This window comes from Labrus mixtus, chromosome 14, assembly GCF_963584025.1.
Source record: "Labrus mixtus chromosome 14, fLabMix1.1, whole genome shotgun sequence".
NCBI lineage: Eukaryota > Metazoa > Chordata > Actinopteri > Labriformes > Labridae > Labrus > Labrus mixtus.
Genome location: NC_083625.1, coordinates 6,009,897 through 6,028,838, shown reverse-complemented (window position 1 = coordinate 6,028,838; position 18,942 = coordinate 6,009,897). Strand labels below are relative to the sequence as shown.

The 18,942-nt window shown below is 39.1% G+C and overlaps 2 protein-coding genes across 7 annotated transcripts in view; both read right to left on the bottom strand.

Moving 5' to 3' along the window:
* Nucleotides 1-18,942, bottom strand: part of LOC132988864 (serrate RNA effector molecule homolog) — a 164,038-nt gene that overhangs the window by 7,945 nt on the left and 137,151 nt on the right. For 3 of the 6 annotated variants that reach the window (XM_061056483.1, XM_061056487.1, XM_061056482.1), the window contains exons 2-6: nucleotides 3,800-3,830; nucleotides 3,247-3,365; nucleotides 656-784; nucleotides 427-573; nucleotides 24-212 (exon numbers count right to left, since the gene is read on the bottom strand). In XM_061056483.1, coding sequence (XP_060912466.1) covers nucleotides 24-212; nucleotides 427-573; nucleotides 656-784; nucleotides 3,247-3,365 — 584 coding nt within the window. In that variant the 5' untranslated portion in view covers nucleotides 3,800-3,830. Of the gene's footprint in view, nucleotides 1-23; nucleotides 213-426; nucleotides 574-655; nucleotides 785-3,246; nucleotides 3,366-3,548; nucleotides 3,754-3,799; nucleotides 3,831-18,942 lie in introns of those variants that run through there. The other 3 variants (XM_061056484.1, XM_061056485.1, XM_061056489.1) reach the window with 3 other exon arrangements.
* Nucleotides 9,971-18,380, bottom strand: rnf167 (ring finger protein 167). The gene is made up of 10 exons (XM_061056490.1): nucleotides 18,165-18,380; nucleotides 15,835-15,959; nucleotides 15,651-15,731; nucleotides 15,424-15,561; nucleotides 15,246-15,333; nucleotides 15,054-15,144; nucleotides 14,814-14,919; nucleotides 14,056-14,149; nucleotides 13,872-13,952; nucleotides 9,971-13,013 (listed from the first exon to the last, which is right to left on the bottom strand). The coding sequence occupies exons 2-10, from the start codon at nucleotides 15,937-15,939 to the stop codon at nucleotides 12,592-12,594; spliced, it is 1,206 nt and encodes a 401-aa protein (XP_060912473.1). The 5' UTR covers nucleotides 15,940-15,959; nucleotides 18,165-18,380; the 3' UTR covers nucleotides 9,971-12,591.

Genomic DNA, 18,942 nt, shown 5'->3' with positions numbered 1-18,942 from the left:
AGTGAAAACAACTGAGATCGTACCACTCCTCATCTTTATGAGCCAAAAAGAAGTCCTGCATCTGCTGACGGCGGAAGTCGATCTTGTACTCGTTGTAGCGTTTCACAGCCTCGGTCTCGTCCACAGAATCGTCCAGTGACAGTAGGAACTCCTTAAAGGTCTTCATTATGGGAGGTGGAGGGCCTAGATCCATGTCATGGATGTTGCCCAGCCTAAAGGAGCAGAGAGACAAGTTAGAAAGGTTTTTTATTCTTTGCATTAGTTGTGTGATATCAGAAGAGAAAACCTACTGATGAATGATTCCACATGGATCCTCTCTGATTTATCTTATATATTTTACAATTACTGGAAACTTTAAATTCAATAATTTAGGAAGAATTTAAAATTCAAAACGATGGCCGCCTCAGCCCTGATTTCATCTCTCACCTTGCCTGAATGGGGATACCATGATGAGGCTGCATGAGGTGCATGTCAGGATGGCCCCAGTGCTGTGGTGGACCATAACTTGGTCCTCCAGCACCACCATAACCCACGTCGTATCCCCCACGATACGGGTCTCCACCGTGGTCATCCCTGCCAGGGTCAAGTCAAAGAGCATAAGTAACAGTAGATACAAGAAACACACGCTGTGCATGTGTTATAATAATGCTCTCACCAGTCTCTTCTCATGCGTTTCTGTTGTGGACTCATGTCGTGTCTGGGCGGGCTGAATCTCTCTCTACGACCTCGGTCATAATCCCGATACTCTCCGCGATTACGACGTTCCCTACCTCTGTCCCACTCCCTAAAACATTTGAGGAAAAGGAAGTAACATGAATTCGTTAAGAAACACTCAAAAAATATTTTATTAATCTCAAAAATTCTACAATTCTACAATTCACTTAGCAGACGCTTTTATCCAAAGCGCCGTACATCAGAGACATCTTTCAAACAGTTAAGCATGTCATTCCAGGATTCTTTATTAGTTTTTAAGGGTAGGTAGACTTGCAAGTCATCTGAAAAACAATGGAAAGAAATGTTGTACTTTTTAAATATGGACCCCAGGGGAAGCAAATATAAATAAAAAAGAATGGGGCCTAAAATGGAGCCTTGAGGGACCCCACAGGCTAGTGGGGCCGCAGCTGAGGAGTAATGGCCTAAAAAAATGAGTTGCATAGAGAGCTACTTACAGGAAAACTTGGAATTACATTTTTATACATCCATTAAAGACTAAGAACAAAAAAACACAACTTAACATGTTTACACTGGTCCATTTCAAACAATAAAATTAAAACATTTAATGACCAAAAGAGAAACAGGCTGAATCCAAATGTTTATTTCTGCCTATTCTACACAAACCTATAACCTTGAACATCGGCAATACAAAAACAAATATTACGGGGCGCTGGTGGCGCAGTGGTTAGTGCACGCGCCCCATGTATGGAAGCCTTACTCCTCCAAGCGGGCGGCCAAGGTTCGAATCCCACCTGTGGCACGTTTCCTGCATGTTGTACCCCTCTCTCTCTCTCTCTCCCTGATTTCTGACTTTCCACTGTCCTATCTCTCCATTAAAGGCACAAAAAGCCCCCAAAAAAATCTTAAAAAAAAAAAAAAGAAAATTACAAAAAGCGCTCTAAATTATTCCCTTATTCTTAATCATTCATTATTTTACACTTTAAGGTTTTTTTTTTAACTCAACAATTTCAACTCATCACTAAGGCTGTCCCATAGTTTGACTCCCAAAACTGAAACACGTCTGTATTTTACATGACCCTCCTAAATTATAATCTCCTTCCCCTAATGTAAAAAAAAAGTTGTGTACCAACAGGAAAACATTTGTTTCTAGCTCAAAATAGTGTTTCTAATATTATTTAAACATGCATGCAGTATCTTAACATTTAAATGTGCAAGACCTTTTGAATAGATATCAAATACAGTATCATAAATATAGTATAGCAAATTGTATATAGATAGATTGTATATATAGAGAGATTATAAGGAACACAGGAAGTTAATTTAATTTAATAAATATGAATTATTGAGCTGTGGAAAAGGGTTGGGTTAAATTAAAGGATTAAAGTTTTATACTTCTTCCTACTCCTTTTCAGGCATATCAATTGAATATATGTAATTTTCTTTTTTTGTGAAATAATTTGAACATTGTTTTTTTTTTTATTGTATTTTCGTGCTTTTCATTTTGTTTTGTATTTTTTATATGTTTGATTTTATTTTATATGTCTGAAATAAATTGAATCAATCAAATAGCCAATTAGTAGATTCATAGTAACCAGCTTTATTTGTTGCACAGCTCTTCACTGGAGTTTGATTATGGAGATCAATATTTGTTTTTATACTTTACCCCAGACCTCAGAGTATTTAATGTTTAGCATGATAACCGAGCAATATAATATCTGCAGGTATTTCCTTTTCAATAGGTCCTTTAGTTTGAGATGGGGTGGCTGCATCATGGGTTTACTCTGCCCTACAAAGGCAAAAGGCAGTAACTTCAACTTTTTCGAAAATGAGTTTTTGTCATTTTTGGAACATTACAGATGTGCTTTATCATGTGGACAAATATCTTGAGTCAAATGTGTTGTTCTTTTGAGAAAATAGCAGGTTGTATTTGCCTTAACTTCCAAAAGCCCTCGAGAAACCAAGACAGAGTCCAGTAACTTCACTCATCAGGGTCATTGCCTTTGAACTGCAGCATTCAGGAATGCTCAAACTGAGTTAAGGTCTTCTGCCTTTGTTTTGCTGCGGATCAAAGTGAAGTTACTGTTTCACTGCAGTGGAGTTAAGTTTGTTTTAATATCTGTCATCAAACACTTCTGACACACACACAGCAGCTTGACTAAAGTGTAGCAAAGAAATAGTGTTGGTTGTGTTATTTTAACAAGTGAAATACAGTATCAAATGGAAGTTACTGCCTTTTGCCTTGACATGACCCGTTATTATTGTACAGGCAATGCAAAAGGCAGAGTACCTTAACTTCCAAATAAGGGTCAAAGGTCATGTTTGAGCTCAAGATTTTTATGTACATTAATAACCTGATTTGCCACATTTCCAATATTCTGCCTGCAACTCATTTGGCAGTTCTACACTCTGGAGAGTTCAGGTCTTTTTGCCTTTGCAGGGCAGCATGCTGAGTCCTGTTTCTGTATCTCTCTGGACTTTTCCACCTTTTCTTTCAGGTCTTTTTGCCTTTGCAGGGCAGCACTGAGTCCTGTCTCTGCAGCTCTCTGGACTTTTCCACCTTTTCTTTCTCACCTGTCGTTCCAGTCATCTCTGCGTCGCTCCTCTCTCTCTCTGGACCGATCATAGTCACTCCTCTCCCGACGAAACTTGTCTCTTCTCCTGCGATCGTACTCATCGTCGCTGTCCCCCATCTGCCCAACACACACAGGGATTAAAATAAGATGTGATCGGACATAAGAGCTCAAACGTTTACAGAAAAGTAACACATGAGAACAATGAACATTTACTGACATGGCCTGCTAACACATTAAAAGTAGTTAAATAAAGTCTTTGAATTGCACAATATAAAGGCGTGATTTGTATCCCCAACATACTTAGATTTAAAGTCTTTTGCATAAGAGAACAAAGTGAATGTGTCTTCTGAAGCAGGTTGTTTATTGTAATGTTTGTTAGCGAGGTTAGCTCAGAGCTAATATGCTATCAGCTGACTCGATATTAAACATTTCTGTTCGTCTTTGTAAGGTACGACTTGTTTTTAACTCATAGAACAACAGCTCTGATGCTTTTTAAAATGCACGAGTGATTAAATATCTATACAGTGTCTATAAAATGTGCACATTTGTACCGTAGTTACTTTTCTCTCTCGTGTGTCCCCCCTCTCTCTCCGGCTTCCGCTTTTTCTTCTTCGCTCTGTTTTCTTTTTTTTGTTGCAGGCAAACAACGAAACGGCGCGCTGTCGCCATCCAGTGGTAAGAAGAGAGAACACAACTTTTATTAATTTTTCCTTTCTTCTTCTTCTTCTTCTTCTTTAGATTTTATTGGCAGCTGGCATCCAAAAAGTTGCATTACTGCCATCTGCTGGATTTAATTATTACTCACATTCCTAAATCCTCCTCAATAAACCTGTTCTCAAGAGATATTTAAACAAGCATCTTCGTCCTCTCCCTCTCTCCCCACACTCCAGAATACTTTTGAAATCTCTTCTTACGAGTCCCTCTCTCTCCATTTCTGACATCATGTTATGTCTATGTGCTACATACTTTCTACATTTAATAACTACATGTTCATTCTGCTAGATTGCATATCTCACAAAGACCGGATGAATGTTTTCCAATGATATGTAGAGTTGCTATTTAAATTACTGTGACCGATTCTTAACCTGGACATTACAACCTCCTCTATTCTGTTGCTCCCTCTGTATTTTACTTTATCTATTTCAATTTTTCCTTTCAATGTATGCTTATTTATTTATTTATAAGGCTATACTTAATCTGCTCCCCTCATTCTTGTGTAATTGTATTCATGTGAAAAGAGCTGGCAGCTACAGTCCTTGCTCTACGACTCAGTCACAAAACTTATCTTTGTTTTCCGTCCCCAAAGTGCGACTTGAAATGGGGAAAAGGAGTTTCGTATGGCTGCTCCTGCGACCTGGAATCACCTGCAGGATTATTCTACAATTCTACAATTCACTGAGCAGACGCTTTTATCCAAAGCGACGTACATCAGAGAGTAAGAACAACACAAGCAAGGATCTAGAAAAAAGGGAACAATGTCAGTAAGAGCAAACGATCAGCTTTGAGTCTGATTGGACACACAGGTGCTGACAGGAAGTGACCAGAGGCAAAGCACAACATTGAGGGCAGTTCTTGAGAGCTCTAATCAGTATAGAAACCATCTTATAAGTCGTCGTTATCAAACAAAAACCATCGTCACAACCATCATCATCATCAATGATATGGAGACCATCATCATTAAGTTAGTAGATATTCATGAAAGAGCTGGGTCTTTAGCTTTTTCTTAAAGGTGCAGAGGGACTCTGCAGATCCCATGGAGTTTTTAGATTATCTGTGTCTGGGGAAGCTGGTCTCTTTAAAAGCTTTTAAAAATAACTTAAAGATGTTGGAGGAAGATCCATCAGGTTGTAGTTGCTTTGAAATAAAGACTTTTCTGCTCTGTGACCCAACATATTCTGATCTGTGTTTGTAATTGGAGCTGTGTGTTTTAGTCAAACTCAAAGTCATCTTTATTGTCAGTTTTTACTGGACATACAGAAAAATCAGGCGAAAAAAACGTTTCTCTCCGAACCACGGTGCAAACTGTAAAAGTATAAAAAATACAAAATATAAAAAATTCAATACAGATTAACAGAAGAGCAACGGTAATGTGCAACAAAATGTGCTTTCAAAACAACAGCATCAACAAATGGGTGCAACAATTTGTTTAATATTGCAAATAAAAATAGTGAGACCCCTGTGCAACACCCTTACAATATATCTACTGTGCGATACTGTGATTTTGTAGACATTGGTTTTTTTTAAACTCTGCGCTTTGTATGAATTTGTTGTACTTATTGCTTTGTTTATTAGTAATATTTCTTATTTAGAAGAAGAAGAAGAAGAAGAATTTATACTTTATTGATCCCACGAGGGGAAATTCGTTTTATTTAGTCCCAATTTCTGTTCATATATTTCCTACTGGTAGTGTGCATCAGAGCAACTGTACAGCCCAAATTTCCCTTCAGGGTGTAATAAAGTATTTCTGATTCTGGTGTCTTCTTAGGGCTCTCTTACTAGTTAAAGTTAGTTTGAACTTTGAGTTTTTAATGTGCACAGGTTTGTTTCGGCTTGTTAAAATCATAGACTGTGATAACTTCAGTGGTTTAAAGCAGATCAGGTTTAAATGTGATGATGTGAAAATAAGAGTCACAGAGGGCGATTGTTATTAGAATGACGATTTTATTAGATGAGACTCTCACACTACACTGTTTGTCATTTGTTATCCAGTAAACGTTTGAGTTTATTCTTTTTGGAGCTTTTCTTTGTCCTTCCTTTGTAGCGTAACTGTTGCCTCATATAATCCAGCATGACGCGGGGCCACAGCTGAGTGGACTGCGCTTCATCCTCCAGGATAAAAGATGAATCCAGCTCTTGAGGGAAGGTTTGGTCATCCCTGGATCCAAAGGTGAAGTCTCCTTCAGGTCCACCGTCGTGTTCCAAAGGACCGGCGATGAGATGCCTTGGGAAGGACCGGTGCAAAAACTCCTGCAAACATGTCAAAAATGTAAAAGAAAAATGATTTCCAGGATCGATTCTTTTGAACAACTACTGAAGGGTCTCTCCACCTTGTGTGTGTCATTAAGATGGGAGAAAGATGCTCAAAACAGGGAACTGATTATGACTGCTTATCAGACAGTTTATTTGCCTTTTTGGTTTGACATTGTTTTATTTCCTTTTTATTTCTAACATTTGTGGAACTCCTGTTGAATAATCTCACTATTTTGTTTTTAATTTTGAATTGGATAGATAGATAGCTAGCTAGATAGATACTTTATTAATCCCGAGGGAAATTCAAAGCATCCAGTAGCATGTTACAAAGACGTACATGACATGAAACATTTGTTACAATTTTTGTCTTCCTCAAATTTTATTTTCATTTTGTAAATCACTTTTTAACCCTGTTTTGTTTTTGAAAAGTGCTGTATTAATAAAGTTTCTATAAATAAAAGGGAACAGATCATAAAGAGGGACATTAAAGGAGGGCGCTGGTGAACAGTGCGGGGGTAAATATGTGCAGGATGAGGTAGCAGGCGGACTTTAAAGAGTCTACCCAGATAATACATCCTTTAAAGGACATTTAGTGTGATGAGCTTTCTGCTTTCTTCACTGACTTTAAAGTGTCCTCACTGATTAAGATATTTTAAAGCAACTTGGAAGATAAGGACAAAATATAAACAAATTGTTGGGCTCAACAGTGAGATGTTTTCTTCTTACACTCTCCTCTTTGAAAAAAAATATATTTCTACATTTCCCCAAAAACTAGACGTTCATAATTCAAAGTAACAGATATAGAAAAACAAGATTTTTGTCGTTTGTACATCAAGTTCATCATTGGTTTTCAGTGACGGAGGTCAAAAAAGAAAGTGGTACTTTACCTTGTAGTATTGAGGAGTTGCACTTGAATGCATCCTCACCAGTAAAGAGACGATGAAGAAGAGTAAGAAAGATGAGCGCAGCACAGAGGAGTATTTCTGCAGAGATCCAGACATGTCTTGACCGTATCGAGCAGAAAACAAGAGAAAGTACAAATCTGTACTTGTGTTTCCAAATGCACCTAAAGCTTCCTTACCAAGAATGACCTCCTGGAGGCTCTTTTGCTTTTAGGTAATCTTTTATGTGATGTCGTGTCACGTCTTTTGCACTCCCTGCACATGAGCCTCTTGCTCTTTATCTTTGTTTTCTCAGTTTGCTTGGAACAAAGTCAAAGAAACACACACGCTCGCTACCCCACACAGGCTTTCATCCACCTGTCGGCTCACCTAGGCAGCGCTCGGCCCAGAGCTCTGAAAAGGCTTATTCAGCTCCAGTGTGAATTGTCTTTTCTCTCGAGCAGCAGGTGATGATATTTCATGCTCAAGAAGTAATGAATGTGAAAAGAAATGAAGGGATTAAGAGGAATGAATTAGACAAACGCAGGAAGTCTTAATGAATCACACAAACGTCTTACAGTCACTCATTACACACTCTTTTTTAATGGATTTAAAGCTACAGTGAGGAGTTTTTAACTGGGTATGAAACTGACTGAATGTAATACTGATGCCTCCATATGACCTACTAAAGTAAACTAGACCACTATGTAGTTATTGTTAATGTCTGAAGCTGCTGACACAGGGTCGGCGTCAGCTTGCTGAAGAAACCTTTTTTCACAGCAGATATTCAAGATGAGTGACACATCCATCCATACATCCATTTTCTTCTGCTTGACAACAGGAACGCATGTGAATTATGGAACAGCCTACCACTCTGTCAGGGAATGTCCGAGCTTTGCCACTATTTTTTTTTTATTTAAAGATTTATTTTTGGGCTTTTTGAACCTTTAATGGAGAGATAGGACAGAGTCAGAAGTCAGGGAGAGAGAGAGAGTGACATGCGGGAAGGGAGCCACAGGTGGGATTTGAACCTGGGCGGCCCACTTGGAGGACCACGGCCTCCATACATGGGGCGTGCGCACTAACCACTGCGCCACCAGTGCCCTAGCTTTGCCACTTTTAAGGGTCATCTGAAGTTGTGTCTCAGAACAAATCAGGTGTGTGACCATGTCTAACCATCCTCTTTCACATATACACACACACACACACACATACATATTTCACACACGTAAACACTTCTAAGTATGCTAACCCTGTGCAATAGTATATGCATTCACACGTCTGTAGAGCCATGTGCAATCACAGCAGTACTTTAAAGTTACAGTCTCTCAGGCAAATCAAACTCAAACTCCTGGAACATTTTTACTTTTATCACTTTTGGACACTTTAGAACTATTCTTCTTAACCGCCCAATACCTGACTGTAACTGTTTTATTTGATTTGAATTGTTGACTAATCATTGTCGTCATTCAGGCTTTTAATTATTTTTAGTTTATATATTTTATTGTTCTTATTGATTTCATTTCCTGTGGTAGCCTTAACTCATTTTGTTTGTCACTTATGTCTGTACTCTCGGCGTCATTGTAAATGAGGGTCGCCCTCAATGATCTCTCCGAGAACTTAAATAAAGGATGATGATGATGAAATGTGCAATTTACACCAGCACCTCTTAATTTATGAGCAATACTCCAGCACTGAGACACTTTACCTCCCTTAGCAGCACCTTAAGCACTTTAAGCACTTTTAACTCTGATGGTCACTTTATACTGGTTTGGTCTGAACAAAATCAAACAGCCACTCTTTGAACTGGTATATTTATGTGTCTCTGTTAACTAATGTACAGTACATGTTGTTGTTTTGTCATTACTTGTTGTTTGGTTTTTGCTTGTCATCGTGGGTTTTCTGTAACCTTGTTTACCTGTTCACCACCAACCTGCCACGGGACTACAAATGGAAATCAGCCTGTGGCTATAATCTGTCATATTTACATTTTTATGTTCGTTAATGTGCACTGTCCCCTATTTGAAATAAATAAACTGGCACTATACATAATGATTGATTGATATCTAGATGTACTGCATCACAGGAGCTTTAAATGATGCTCATTGAAATGTGGCAAAAAACGGCTGACAAATAAGGAGACTTTTCTTTAAATGAGAAACATGGCTGTTATACTTGAACCCAAAGAAGATACAGAGCAGCCCAAGCTCAGCATGTACAGTATTAATAAAAAGTCTATTTAAAGAACAGCGTATGAATACCATGAGAAAAAGGATAATTATACTAACTGTGCTTTTCTAATGAGAGTAACCATTAGAGAGAGCAGTGGCGCCTGAATGCAACATTCAGCAGGGTTTCTCTGCCCCACAGACTCATTAGTTAAGAATCTCATGCAAATAGGATTAAAGACTTGAGATTAATGACCAACACATTTCTGAGGTGACCCATGCTGATGTTTGTTTTGCTTAAGCAAGAGCTAATACTAGTGTTGCACATGTATTGTAGCTTTGCATTTAATTTTGAATTTTATATCCTTTATTAATCTCTGAGGGAAACTCAGGTTTACACTCTGTTATTTAGAGATATGCTTCTCACACACATCGGCCAGAATCACACACATCAGTGTTTCCCCTACCATCATATTAGGGGGGCACCTCGGTAGTACTCAGGAGGTGCCCTGGCACCTCTCCAGCTACCAGACCAACTTCCATATTATGGTCCGCATCGGGACTTGACCTGGCGACCCTCCGGTTACCAACCCAAGTCACCATGGACTGGGCTACTGCCTCAAACTGATATCATATATGGCAGTAAATTGTGTATTATTCTCCCGATATCACAATAAAAAAATAAAAAAAAACAGCATCCGAGTTCCTTTTTCAAGATCAATTTAATCTTCCACAAATCACACATTAAATGCGACTTTCCACAGACTGTTTATACATCCTAAGGATTCTCAGACGTGCTTTATACATGAAAATCAAAGTTGACACTGTACATGTTTCATTTCAAAGTAATGAACTAGGCACATTCTAAAAGAAGAGGAGCAATAAATCATACGGGGGGGGGGGGGGGGGGGGGGGATTCATTGTTGAAGTCAACAGTCTCTCAAAGTGAGACATTTAGAGCCAAACAGAAAGGACACAGTACAAAAGACATCGAAGCATGAAAAGGAAAACAGCGGTTCGATTTTACAATATTGACTATTGCCAACGAGTCCCGATTAAAACATCATTGTGTTAAGTCTTTTGATCAACAATCAGTGAGATATAAAGAAGGAATGTCCTGCTGATTCTCATCTTTCACACCAAAATACAACGGTGAGACAACAAATGCTGAGATGGAGAATACAAATGTACGCAGTGTCTGAAGTGTTTCCTATCATCTGTAGTGGGGGCGTTTTAGGGGACGGCTTTGATCTAGGGCCCGATCGATTTTTAGGGCCGATATCGATAAGAGAAATAAACCCGATGTATATTGGCCGATATCATTCTTAGATCTACGTTTGATCCGCAGAGCTAAATAAATTTAAATATACACATTTATTGGGTTGATCCCTCAAATGGAGTTCTCAAACTCGTTATAAAGATTTATAACGAAGACAAGACGGTCACTCAACTGGAAAGTAACTGTGCATGCATCACCGCTACACACTCTGGATGGTGATGATGCTCGTTGTAGTCCATATAGCGCCCTCTGCTGGTGAGAGCCAGAAAGAGAATTTCTAGTGTTCAACGCTACTCAAATGAAATGACATTTGAGTAGTCAATAAATCCAATAATATCGGCACATATCTGTGATAAAATTAGCCACTACCCATAGTCACTGGATTATCTAATATCGGCTGGATGATTACAATTCTACAATTCACTTAGCAGACGCTTTTATCCAAAGCGACGTACATCAGAGTAATTAATCAGTCAGGATCTAGTTTGATCCCCCCTTTGAGCTTAGTATAAATATGAGTTAGGGTTATAAAGTTGGACCATGATGAAGCAATTATTTAACACCTGCAGCACTCGTTATTTGAATCACACATGACAGAATCTTTAGGAAAAGTTCAACAATGAGTAAGCTTTTTACATTTAAAAAAAAAAAAAAAAAAAACAGTTGTGAATTTAGGATCGGAGATCAAAGTCAACACTGTGAAACATTATAGAAAGTGTGAAACAGCTAGAACAGTTTGGACCCTGAACAGGTCACTTGGTAAAAGTACAGAAACAAGTCCGATGTTGTTTGACAGCCAATGATCCAGGTGTCTATGACGTCTCATTAGGAGCACTGAACATGTGGAAACAAATGAGCTCTCGTTCTTTTACTGTGTCATTATACAAAAGATGTGGAGCAAAATGTCAGAGAGGGAAACGAGAAGAAAGCGGCATTAAATACAGCTAGACATTAAGAAAGCCAAGGAGTGTGAATCCTGTCCCTTCAGTTTCCAGACATTTAATTGAACATACGCAATCACACCAAGGCCAATATAAGGCAATAATGCTCTTCTTTGCTAAAAAAGAAAAAAAAACAAAAAAACACATCTTGGGTCCCAGATTCATAATCATGACTCTAAATTTCACTGATTCAGAGAAAAAACAAAACAAAAGAAGTTAAAAACAATCTGTAAGAGCAAACCCTTAACTCTGTCTTTGTCATTCATTTACAATACTCACTGACCTTTACTCTGCTGCAATAAAAACCTGAGTTTGTTCAACGTGACAAACTGGATAAAGCTAAAATTAATTTGTCCTTAAACTGACCACATAGAAAACAAATACAGACGCAAAGCAGCAGAAACGTTTAACATCTTCGCAGTGTGCTATAATAGTATCGTTGTTTAGTAGTGAGACTTGAGATGACAACTTGAATAAAATATCTTTAAAAAAACGTGAGCGTCGTGGACTGAAAACATTAAATGAAGACAAACGTGTCCCTCCATTTTCACACCATGTTCAGGAGCGCCGGGAAAAAGGAGTGTCGGATAAAAAAGGGATTCTGATGAAGACAACAGCGAGTCGTTAAAACTGCTCTGACCTAACCCACCGCTCACATGGGGAGCCCAAAAAGGTCCAATTTAAATCATTTAGTTGATGAACTACAGTAACTCTCTTATTCATACAGCATGTTAGATTACCAGAGAGGTTAAGGGGCCCGTTCTTTATGTGTAGCACAAGTGCTTAGGTCACATAGTGTGGGTCAAGTTAGGACTTAAAAACATGCGGCTTTAAAACAAATTCTACCCACAGAGAGGATTGAATGTGTGTAAAAAACTTGAGTGGAGTTGCTTGACATTTCATTTTTAGTAAATTTATCAATGCAAAGTGTTGCATGTGCTTTGACACTAACGAGAAGCCCTCCTCTGGTTACTTGGTAAAAGGTTCTGATACGTTTAGTGTCTCGCAAACCACAAAAGTGAAGTGTAGTGTGATAAGCGAGACATAACGACCCCTTTTTTTTTTTTAGGTTAAACTAATCTCATTGCATCCAAGTTCCACCCATCAGACCTCCACACTATCCCTACCAATCAGCTGTGCGGTGTCATCGTCGGTGTGGTGCCCATCTCCCCCGGCACCCTCGATTTCTGAGTCCGTGTCCTCCAGCGGGGAGTGGTAGCCTTCGTAATCCAGGAGGGGGGAGTCGCAGCGTACAGGTGAGGCGAGGCACTGGGCAGTGGTGATGGTGGTGGCTGAATAAGCTCCCAGGCTCCCCGAGGGGGACCCGGGGTTGGAGGGCCGAAGCAGAGGAGTGCGCTCCGAGTCTCCGTCGCCCTCTGTCCCTTCTTCCTCTCGGCGTCCTCCGCTTTCCTCCTCGGAATCGGATTCCGATTGCTCCGTTTTGTTCCGGGTGACTCGTTGTTTGCACACGGGACACGTCTTCTTGGTCTGTGTGAGCCACGGGTCCACGCACTTACAGTGGTAGGCTTAAAAACAGAAAGAAGAATTTAGAATCTAATTGTAATGAAGAATAAGTAGAGATGAAAGACAGTGTAAATTGTTTGCAAGCAAATTAGAAGTTCACAAGCAAAGATTCACAGCAGGGCTTTCTCCAAGTGTCAGATAGGAACACAAGAAAGTAGACTAGAGCAAACATAAGATAGCATCAACAGAGCTTAAGTAAACACAAAGAACCAGGCCTATGAGACAGTCATGAAGAAGCCTTCCTCCCCTCATGTCCCAACTTAATTAATCCTTATATCACAGGACATATTGTTTATCTAGATTCTTGCTATCTTGCAGGCCTATTTAGCTACCTCCCAATCCCTAGATAAAAAAAGCACTTGGAGGTTATTGGGTTACTCAGGAGGACATGATCTGACACAAAGACTTTCATTAGTCATTAAATGCTAAATGACAAGATGAGAAAAAAAATGCATGTTTGCCAAACAAAGAAAAATGTTCAAATATTGACTTTAATCAATTCTAGTACTTTATTTAACATTTGTGATCAAAATCAATGGGGCGCTGGTGGCGCAGTGGTAAGTGCGTGCGTCCCACATATGGAGGATATAGACCTCAACGCGGACGGCCCAGGTTCGAATCCAACCTGTGGCTCCTTTCCCGCATGTCACTCCCTACTCTCTCTCTTCCTGACTCTATCCACTGTTCTATCTCGCCAATAAAAAGGGCCAAAAAGCCCAAAAAAAATATTTAAAAAAAAAATCTATTTAAACCTCAATAGACAGATGTGCTGGTAGTTTCAGTTCAGTAGTGACATTTAGCCAATGTGACATACTTTATGAATGTCACCATAACACCATCAGAGTGCATAAAAGATTTACCGTGTGAACAAGGTAACACTCGCAGCTTGTCTCCCTCCTCATAGTCATCCAGACAGATAGCACACACATCATAATCGTCTCCTGAAACAGACGAGCAAAATGGCATCGTTATATTTGGAGGTAAAAATTAACCTTTCAAAACTGTTCCAACGTGTCGGTGACGGTGAAAATGACTTCTTGTTACCTTTACGGAACTTGTGGGTCGGGATGCGCTTCAGTTGTTCTTTGGACAAACGATTTTTCCTCAGCCGTTTTCTGTACTGTACACATCGTATCATCTGAACAGCACAACAACAAAAACAGCAAAAGGTTACAAAACAGGAGTCAACGTGCATGGATTAGTTTGTTGTTTTCATGGAGGATCCTGAGGTTCAGATTCAGCTGAGTCTCACAAGAACGGCAGGGAAAAGGTTTTTTGATCTGGTAACTATGACAACAATGTGTTGCACTTCTTTCCCTAACACTGTCTATTGGACTAGACCTGTACCTGCAGTGAGGCAGAGCATGTTCATGTGTTTGGCTTGGCATTTCCCCAGCAGGGTATCATTAAAATTGTAAATGTTAAATGGACTTGTATATCACTTTTCTTGTCTTCCGACTACTCAAAGCGCTTTTACACCGCAGGTCAGACCTACACATTCACACACTGAAGGTAGAGGCTGCGATGTAAAGTGTTCATCAGTATTAAGTTATCCCATTCATACTCCGCTGATAACACAACAAGCAATTTTGGTTTAAGTGACTTGCCCAAGGAAACATTAATATGCAGCTTCAAGAGTTGGGGATCAAACCCCAGACGGTCCGGTTGAGAGACGACAGACTCTACCAACTGATCTGCAGCCGCCCCAGAGAATCTGGCTTACTGTTATTGCTTTTCAACAGCTAAAAAGGACTCTATGCTTAATAAACGTTCAAAACTTCATACTTCATAAGCTTACTTACCAAGACAACACACATTACAAGAATGATCATGCCAATGACTCCAGTGAAGGGAATCAGGTAGTATGAGAGTGGGAAAGCAAACTCTGGCTTGAGGATCACATAAGCCCTGAAAGGAAAGAAAAGAAAACAGAATTTATGAAATTACTCTGAAAGGTCATGCAGGTTTGCTTTGGCTTTTAAAAGGTTTCATGAGATCATTGTTCTGTTTTATAAGTGAATTATTAAAACGTTTTTAATTACCCCTGCTCTGGAATTATGAAATTCCTGAGAATTTGGGAAGCATAGTAGCTGGTAAACACAGAGGATATCTCGATCTCCTCTGCAATAGTGTCTGAAAAATGAAAAAAAAACCAACAAGAATATGAAGTTAGAGCATTTTAGTCAAATAGTGCGAGTGTTTGAAGTAGTGAACATTTGTAAGAGTTGACTTACCATTGCTGTAGTTCATATTGAGCAGAGTGTCTGAGTACATGTTGTGAATTATTGCCGCACTGTATCCAGCTTGCTGAGCGTGCAAGACCTAAAATAAAAAATAAAAAGTACCTCCTATTAAACCAGTTCGCCTCAAAAGAAACTTCGATGTTTGTAAAGTCAAAAAAACATTACTGACCTTAATATCAAAATTGCAATCAAAGCGTCTGATGAGAACCATGAATTTGGTCGTGTTGGCATCATGAGATGGCGGCAGTGGAGGAGGTGGGTCGATTATTGAACAGCCATTAAGTGGATTGGAAACCACCAAAACCCCCTTTAACACACAGAGAGAATAAAGTGTTATTGACAAGGACTATTAAACTAATGTGTTTCTGTGTACTTTGTCTTGTACTCGGCTCTCACCATCAGTCCGTCTTTAGGAAGTTGAGCTCCAAACAAGGCAGGGAGGTCCTCGAACAACATGGATGTCATGTTGCTATAATGCTGTAAAAACAATATAGATATAAAATCATAGTAGAAATCATAGGAATCCCACTAAAATGTAAAACTTAGAAAGCCAATGTGTTACATCTCTGTGATAACTTACAGCGTAGATATAGGCATGAGTGGGTGACGGGACAAGTATGGTGCAGAAAACCGCAATAAGGACGCTCCATTGAGCTCCATCGCACCACAGACCACCCCGAACCATCCTTAGTCGCTTACACTAATCTGTGAAAGAGGTAAGACAGTTGCATATCATATTCATGGGTACATTTATTGGGAGGAGAAATGCATCAGGTACCAGTCTAAAGCTCATTTGTAGTTTGATTACAGTTGTATAAAGGCTATTCATATGGCAAATATGCAAATGAATATGCAAACAAGTAAATGCAAAACGGGCTCTTTGACATGCATTAACATGTATATGTATAGTCATGCAAAGTGATTCTGTGAGCCTGGGAGAATACAAAAGTCCCTCGAAGGCTAGTTCTTCTTATCAACAAAGGGACATGTTATTCACACAAGTGAATTGTACTGATGTTGACGACAATCTCTACAGGTTTTCTGATAAACCCACTGTAAAGAAAACCCATTGTTGAAGATATAGCAGCTTGTTTGAACAGCACATAAGAGGCTGTGGTGTCTTGGTAATCAACGTGTTTTCCTTTGTGATAACATGTTACACATTACAGTTATCACTTAAAAGAAGGTCTTCAATAAATCACCATGTCCCTTCCACCTTATATTTCTTGAGCCTAATATAGATTTCCAATTTTACTTTACAATTATCCTACTTTTATACTGCCCCTTCAAATTACCATGTTCCAACATTCACGTTGAATTGAAACAACAAATTCAATCTGTTATTTCAAAGTGGGTGAGCAGCACAGTTAGAGTCTAGATTTTCTACATTTGTTTTTTTTTTTTTACTGAGTGTTCTGCACACAGTCAGGACAGAGCGCGTGTCTTGTTACACACAGAACAAGCCGTTAGCTGCCATTTTACACGCACAGAGTAAAAACAAGTCTTTGAGTGGACCCCAGAAAGAGTAGGTAGTAGCTAATGGAGATCCTAATAAATAACTAAATAGATCATGTTCAAGATCCGTGTCCCTAAAATATTGATTAGAATATATTTTGGAGAAAAGCAGACAACGTAAATATGGGATTTTCATTTTGATACAATATATGCTTGAGAAACACTTTCTCAAGTTGCTAACATTTCAGGCCGAACCAGGGCCGGGCAGTCCAGACTTACAGACTGTAAATATGAATGATTGTTCACAAACACTTTTCTTTGTTTGTCTTTACTATACATATAGTTAATTTAGGCCATAACTCTGTACAACAGCTCACCTCTTGCGAGCAGAGAACCGTCATCATGATAATATCTGTCTCTCCTTACTGTAATCTGTTCTGAACATGTTAAATTTACAAATTATCCCTGCACTCATGTTTCACTTCATTTGTCTGTCTACTCGCCGTTATATTGTATAGTTTCTGCTTATAATATGTCTACACTCATGCACTTTAACTTGTGTCAATACTGTCCATTTAAAACTCTGTTTTTGCACATTTACATTCAATCTTCCATATTTAATCTTCCTATTTAAGACTAGTAATGCTAAGTTAAATCCTGGTTGTGTATATTCACATTCTTGATATCTTTTAGTACTTATTTACTTTGTAGTTAATATTATATTGTGTTTTTTACTCATATTGTGTGTTTGGATAACCTGCTGCTGTAACGCCACAATTTCCCAGTTTGGGATCAATGAAGTAATTCTATCCTATCCAAACCCAACACAACAATAAAGGACCTGCTCAGGTGCTCTGAGGAGTGAATGTAGGTCACTTTCTCTCTCATGGTATTATAGTTAGAAATTAACCCACGTGCTCAGCAGCCCGTTTGTACGAACACCAAAACATGTTGAAATACACCTTTTGTTTTTTGCAGGATTTTGTTGGGGGACTTAATCTGTTGTGTTGTAATGTTTAACCTGTTTAAGGTGTGTCTCTAACTCTCCTCAGAAACATTACTGAAAGAAAGAAGGAGATTAATGTGTTACAGCAGTCTGACCCACTGAGCTTTACACTGAGCTTAGATTAAAATTAAGAATGGACGTGAACCCATCTATTGTTTTGATTCAGTGATAAAACATCTCAGATAAACACGACATCACAATCTGCTGGTGTATTTATCGTGTGTGTGTGTTTAGCCCGGTGTGTCGAGCTAATATCGGCTCCGTTAAGGTTTTTATTTTAAGTTATTTCTCTCATGCCACTTTATTTTCTTCACGTCAACATGTAGGAACGATCAAATTACCTTTCCTTCACAACTATACAGTCAGCTAATTTCTCAATTAGCAACAAAAAAAACCAGGAAGGATTAACATTAGCTTACGTTTAGCTCGTGTTAGCAGATGTTACCTACCAGTTATTTGTCTTCTTTGTTGGCTTTGTGCATCGTTATCCTACACGGTTTTCGTTGGAGTGCAAACACAGCAGCAGGTTTGTCAGTCGTGAATGAGATACTTCACGGATGTTCTAGGCTTTCCAAAAGTTGCGTTAGCTCGCTGCTAGGTTTGTTTGTTTGTTATTGCTTTCTTGCTCCCTGGTGGTCTCTTCGTGTTGTGACGGCAGAATGACTCACCAGCGTCGTGAGCCACAGCGCCACCAGCGGCCGGATGGACTAACAGCAACGAACAGTGTGCACTGTTGAATCCATGGCTTTCCAAGGTCCATTGATGATTAACCTAAAGTTGAAAATGAAACCCGAATGGAAGCAAAATCTAAACAAAAGTTTATATAAAAAACTGTATTACAGTATATTACATTTAAGAGAAAAATGACATTAGGTAGGCCTATTGTCATGATTTGGTCTTGTTTGGTTTTGTGTTTTGGCGTTTGGGTTTCCATGTTTTGCTTTCTCCTGTTCTTCCCTAGTGTTGCTGTTTTTTCCCTTGTGTGTTTCCTAGTTTAGTCTTCAGGGTTTCCTGTGTTATTTTTGTAATTTCAAATCCTTGTGTCCCTCTCTGTTCTAGTGTGTCTTGATGTTTAACAGTGTCTTCAGTGTTTCATGTATTTGTCATAGTTGTCCTCAGTGTTTCTTGTCCTGCCTCGGTGTGTTTCCCTCCAGTGTTGATTGCCCTCATTGTCTTCACCTGTGTCGTTAGTCTCACCTGTGTCTGATTACCCCATGTCTATTTAGT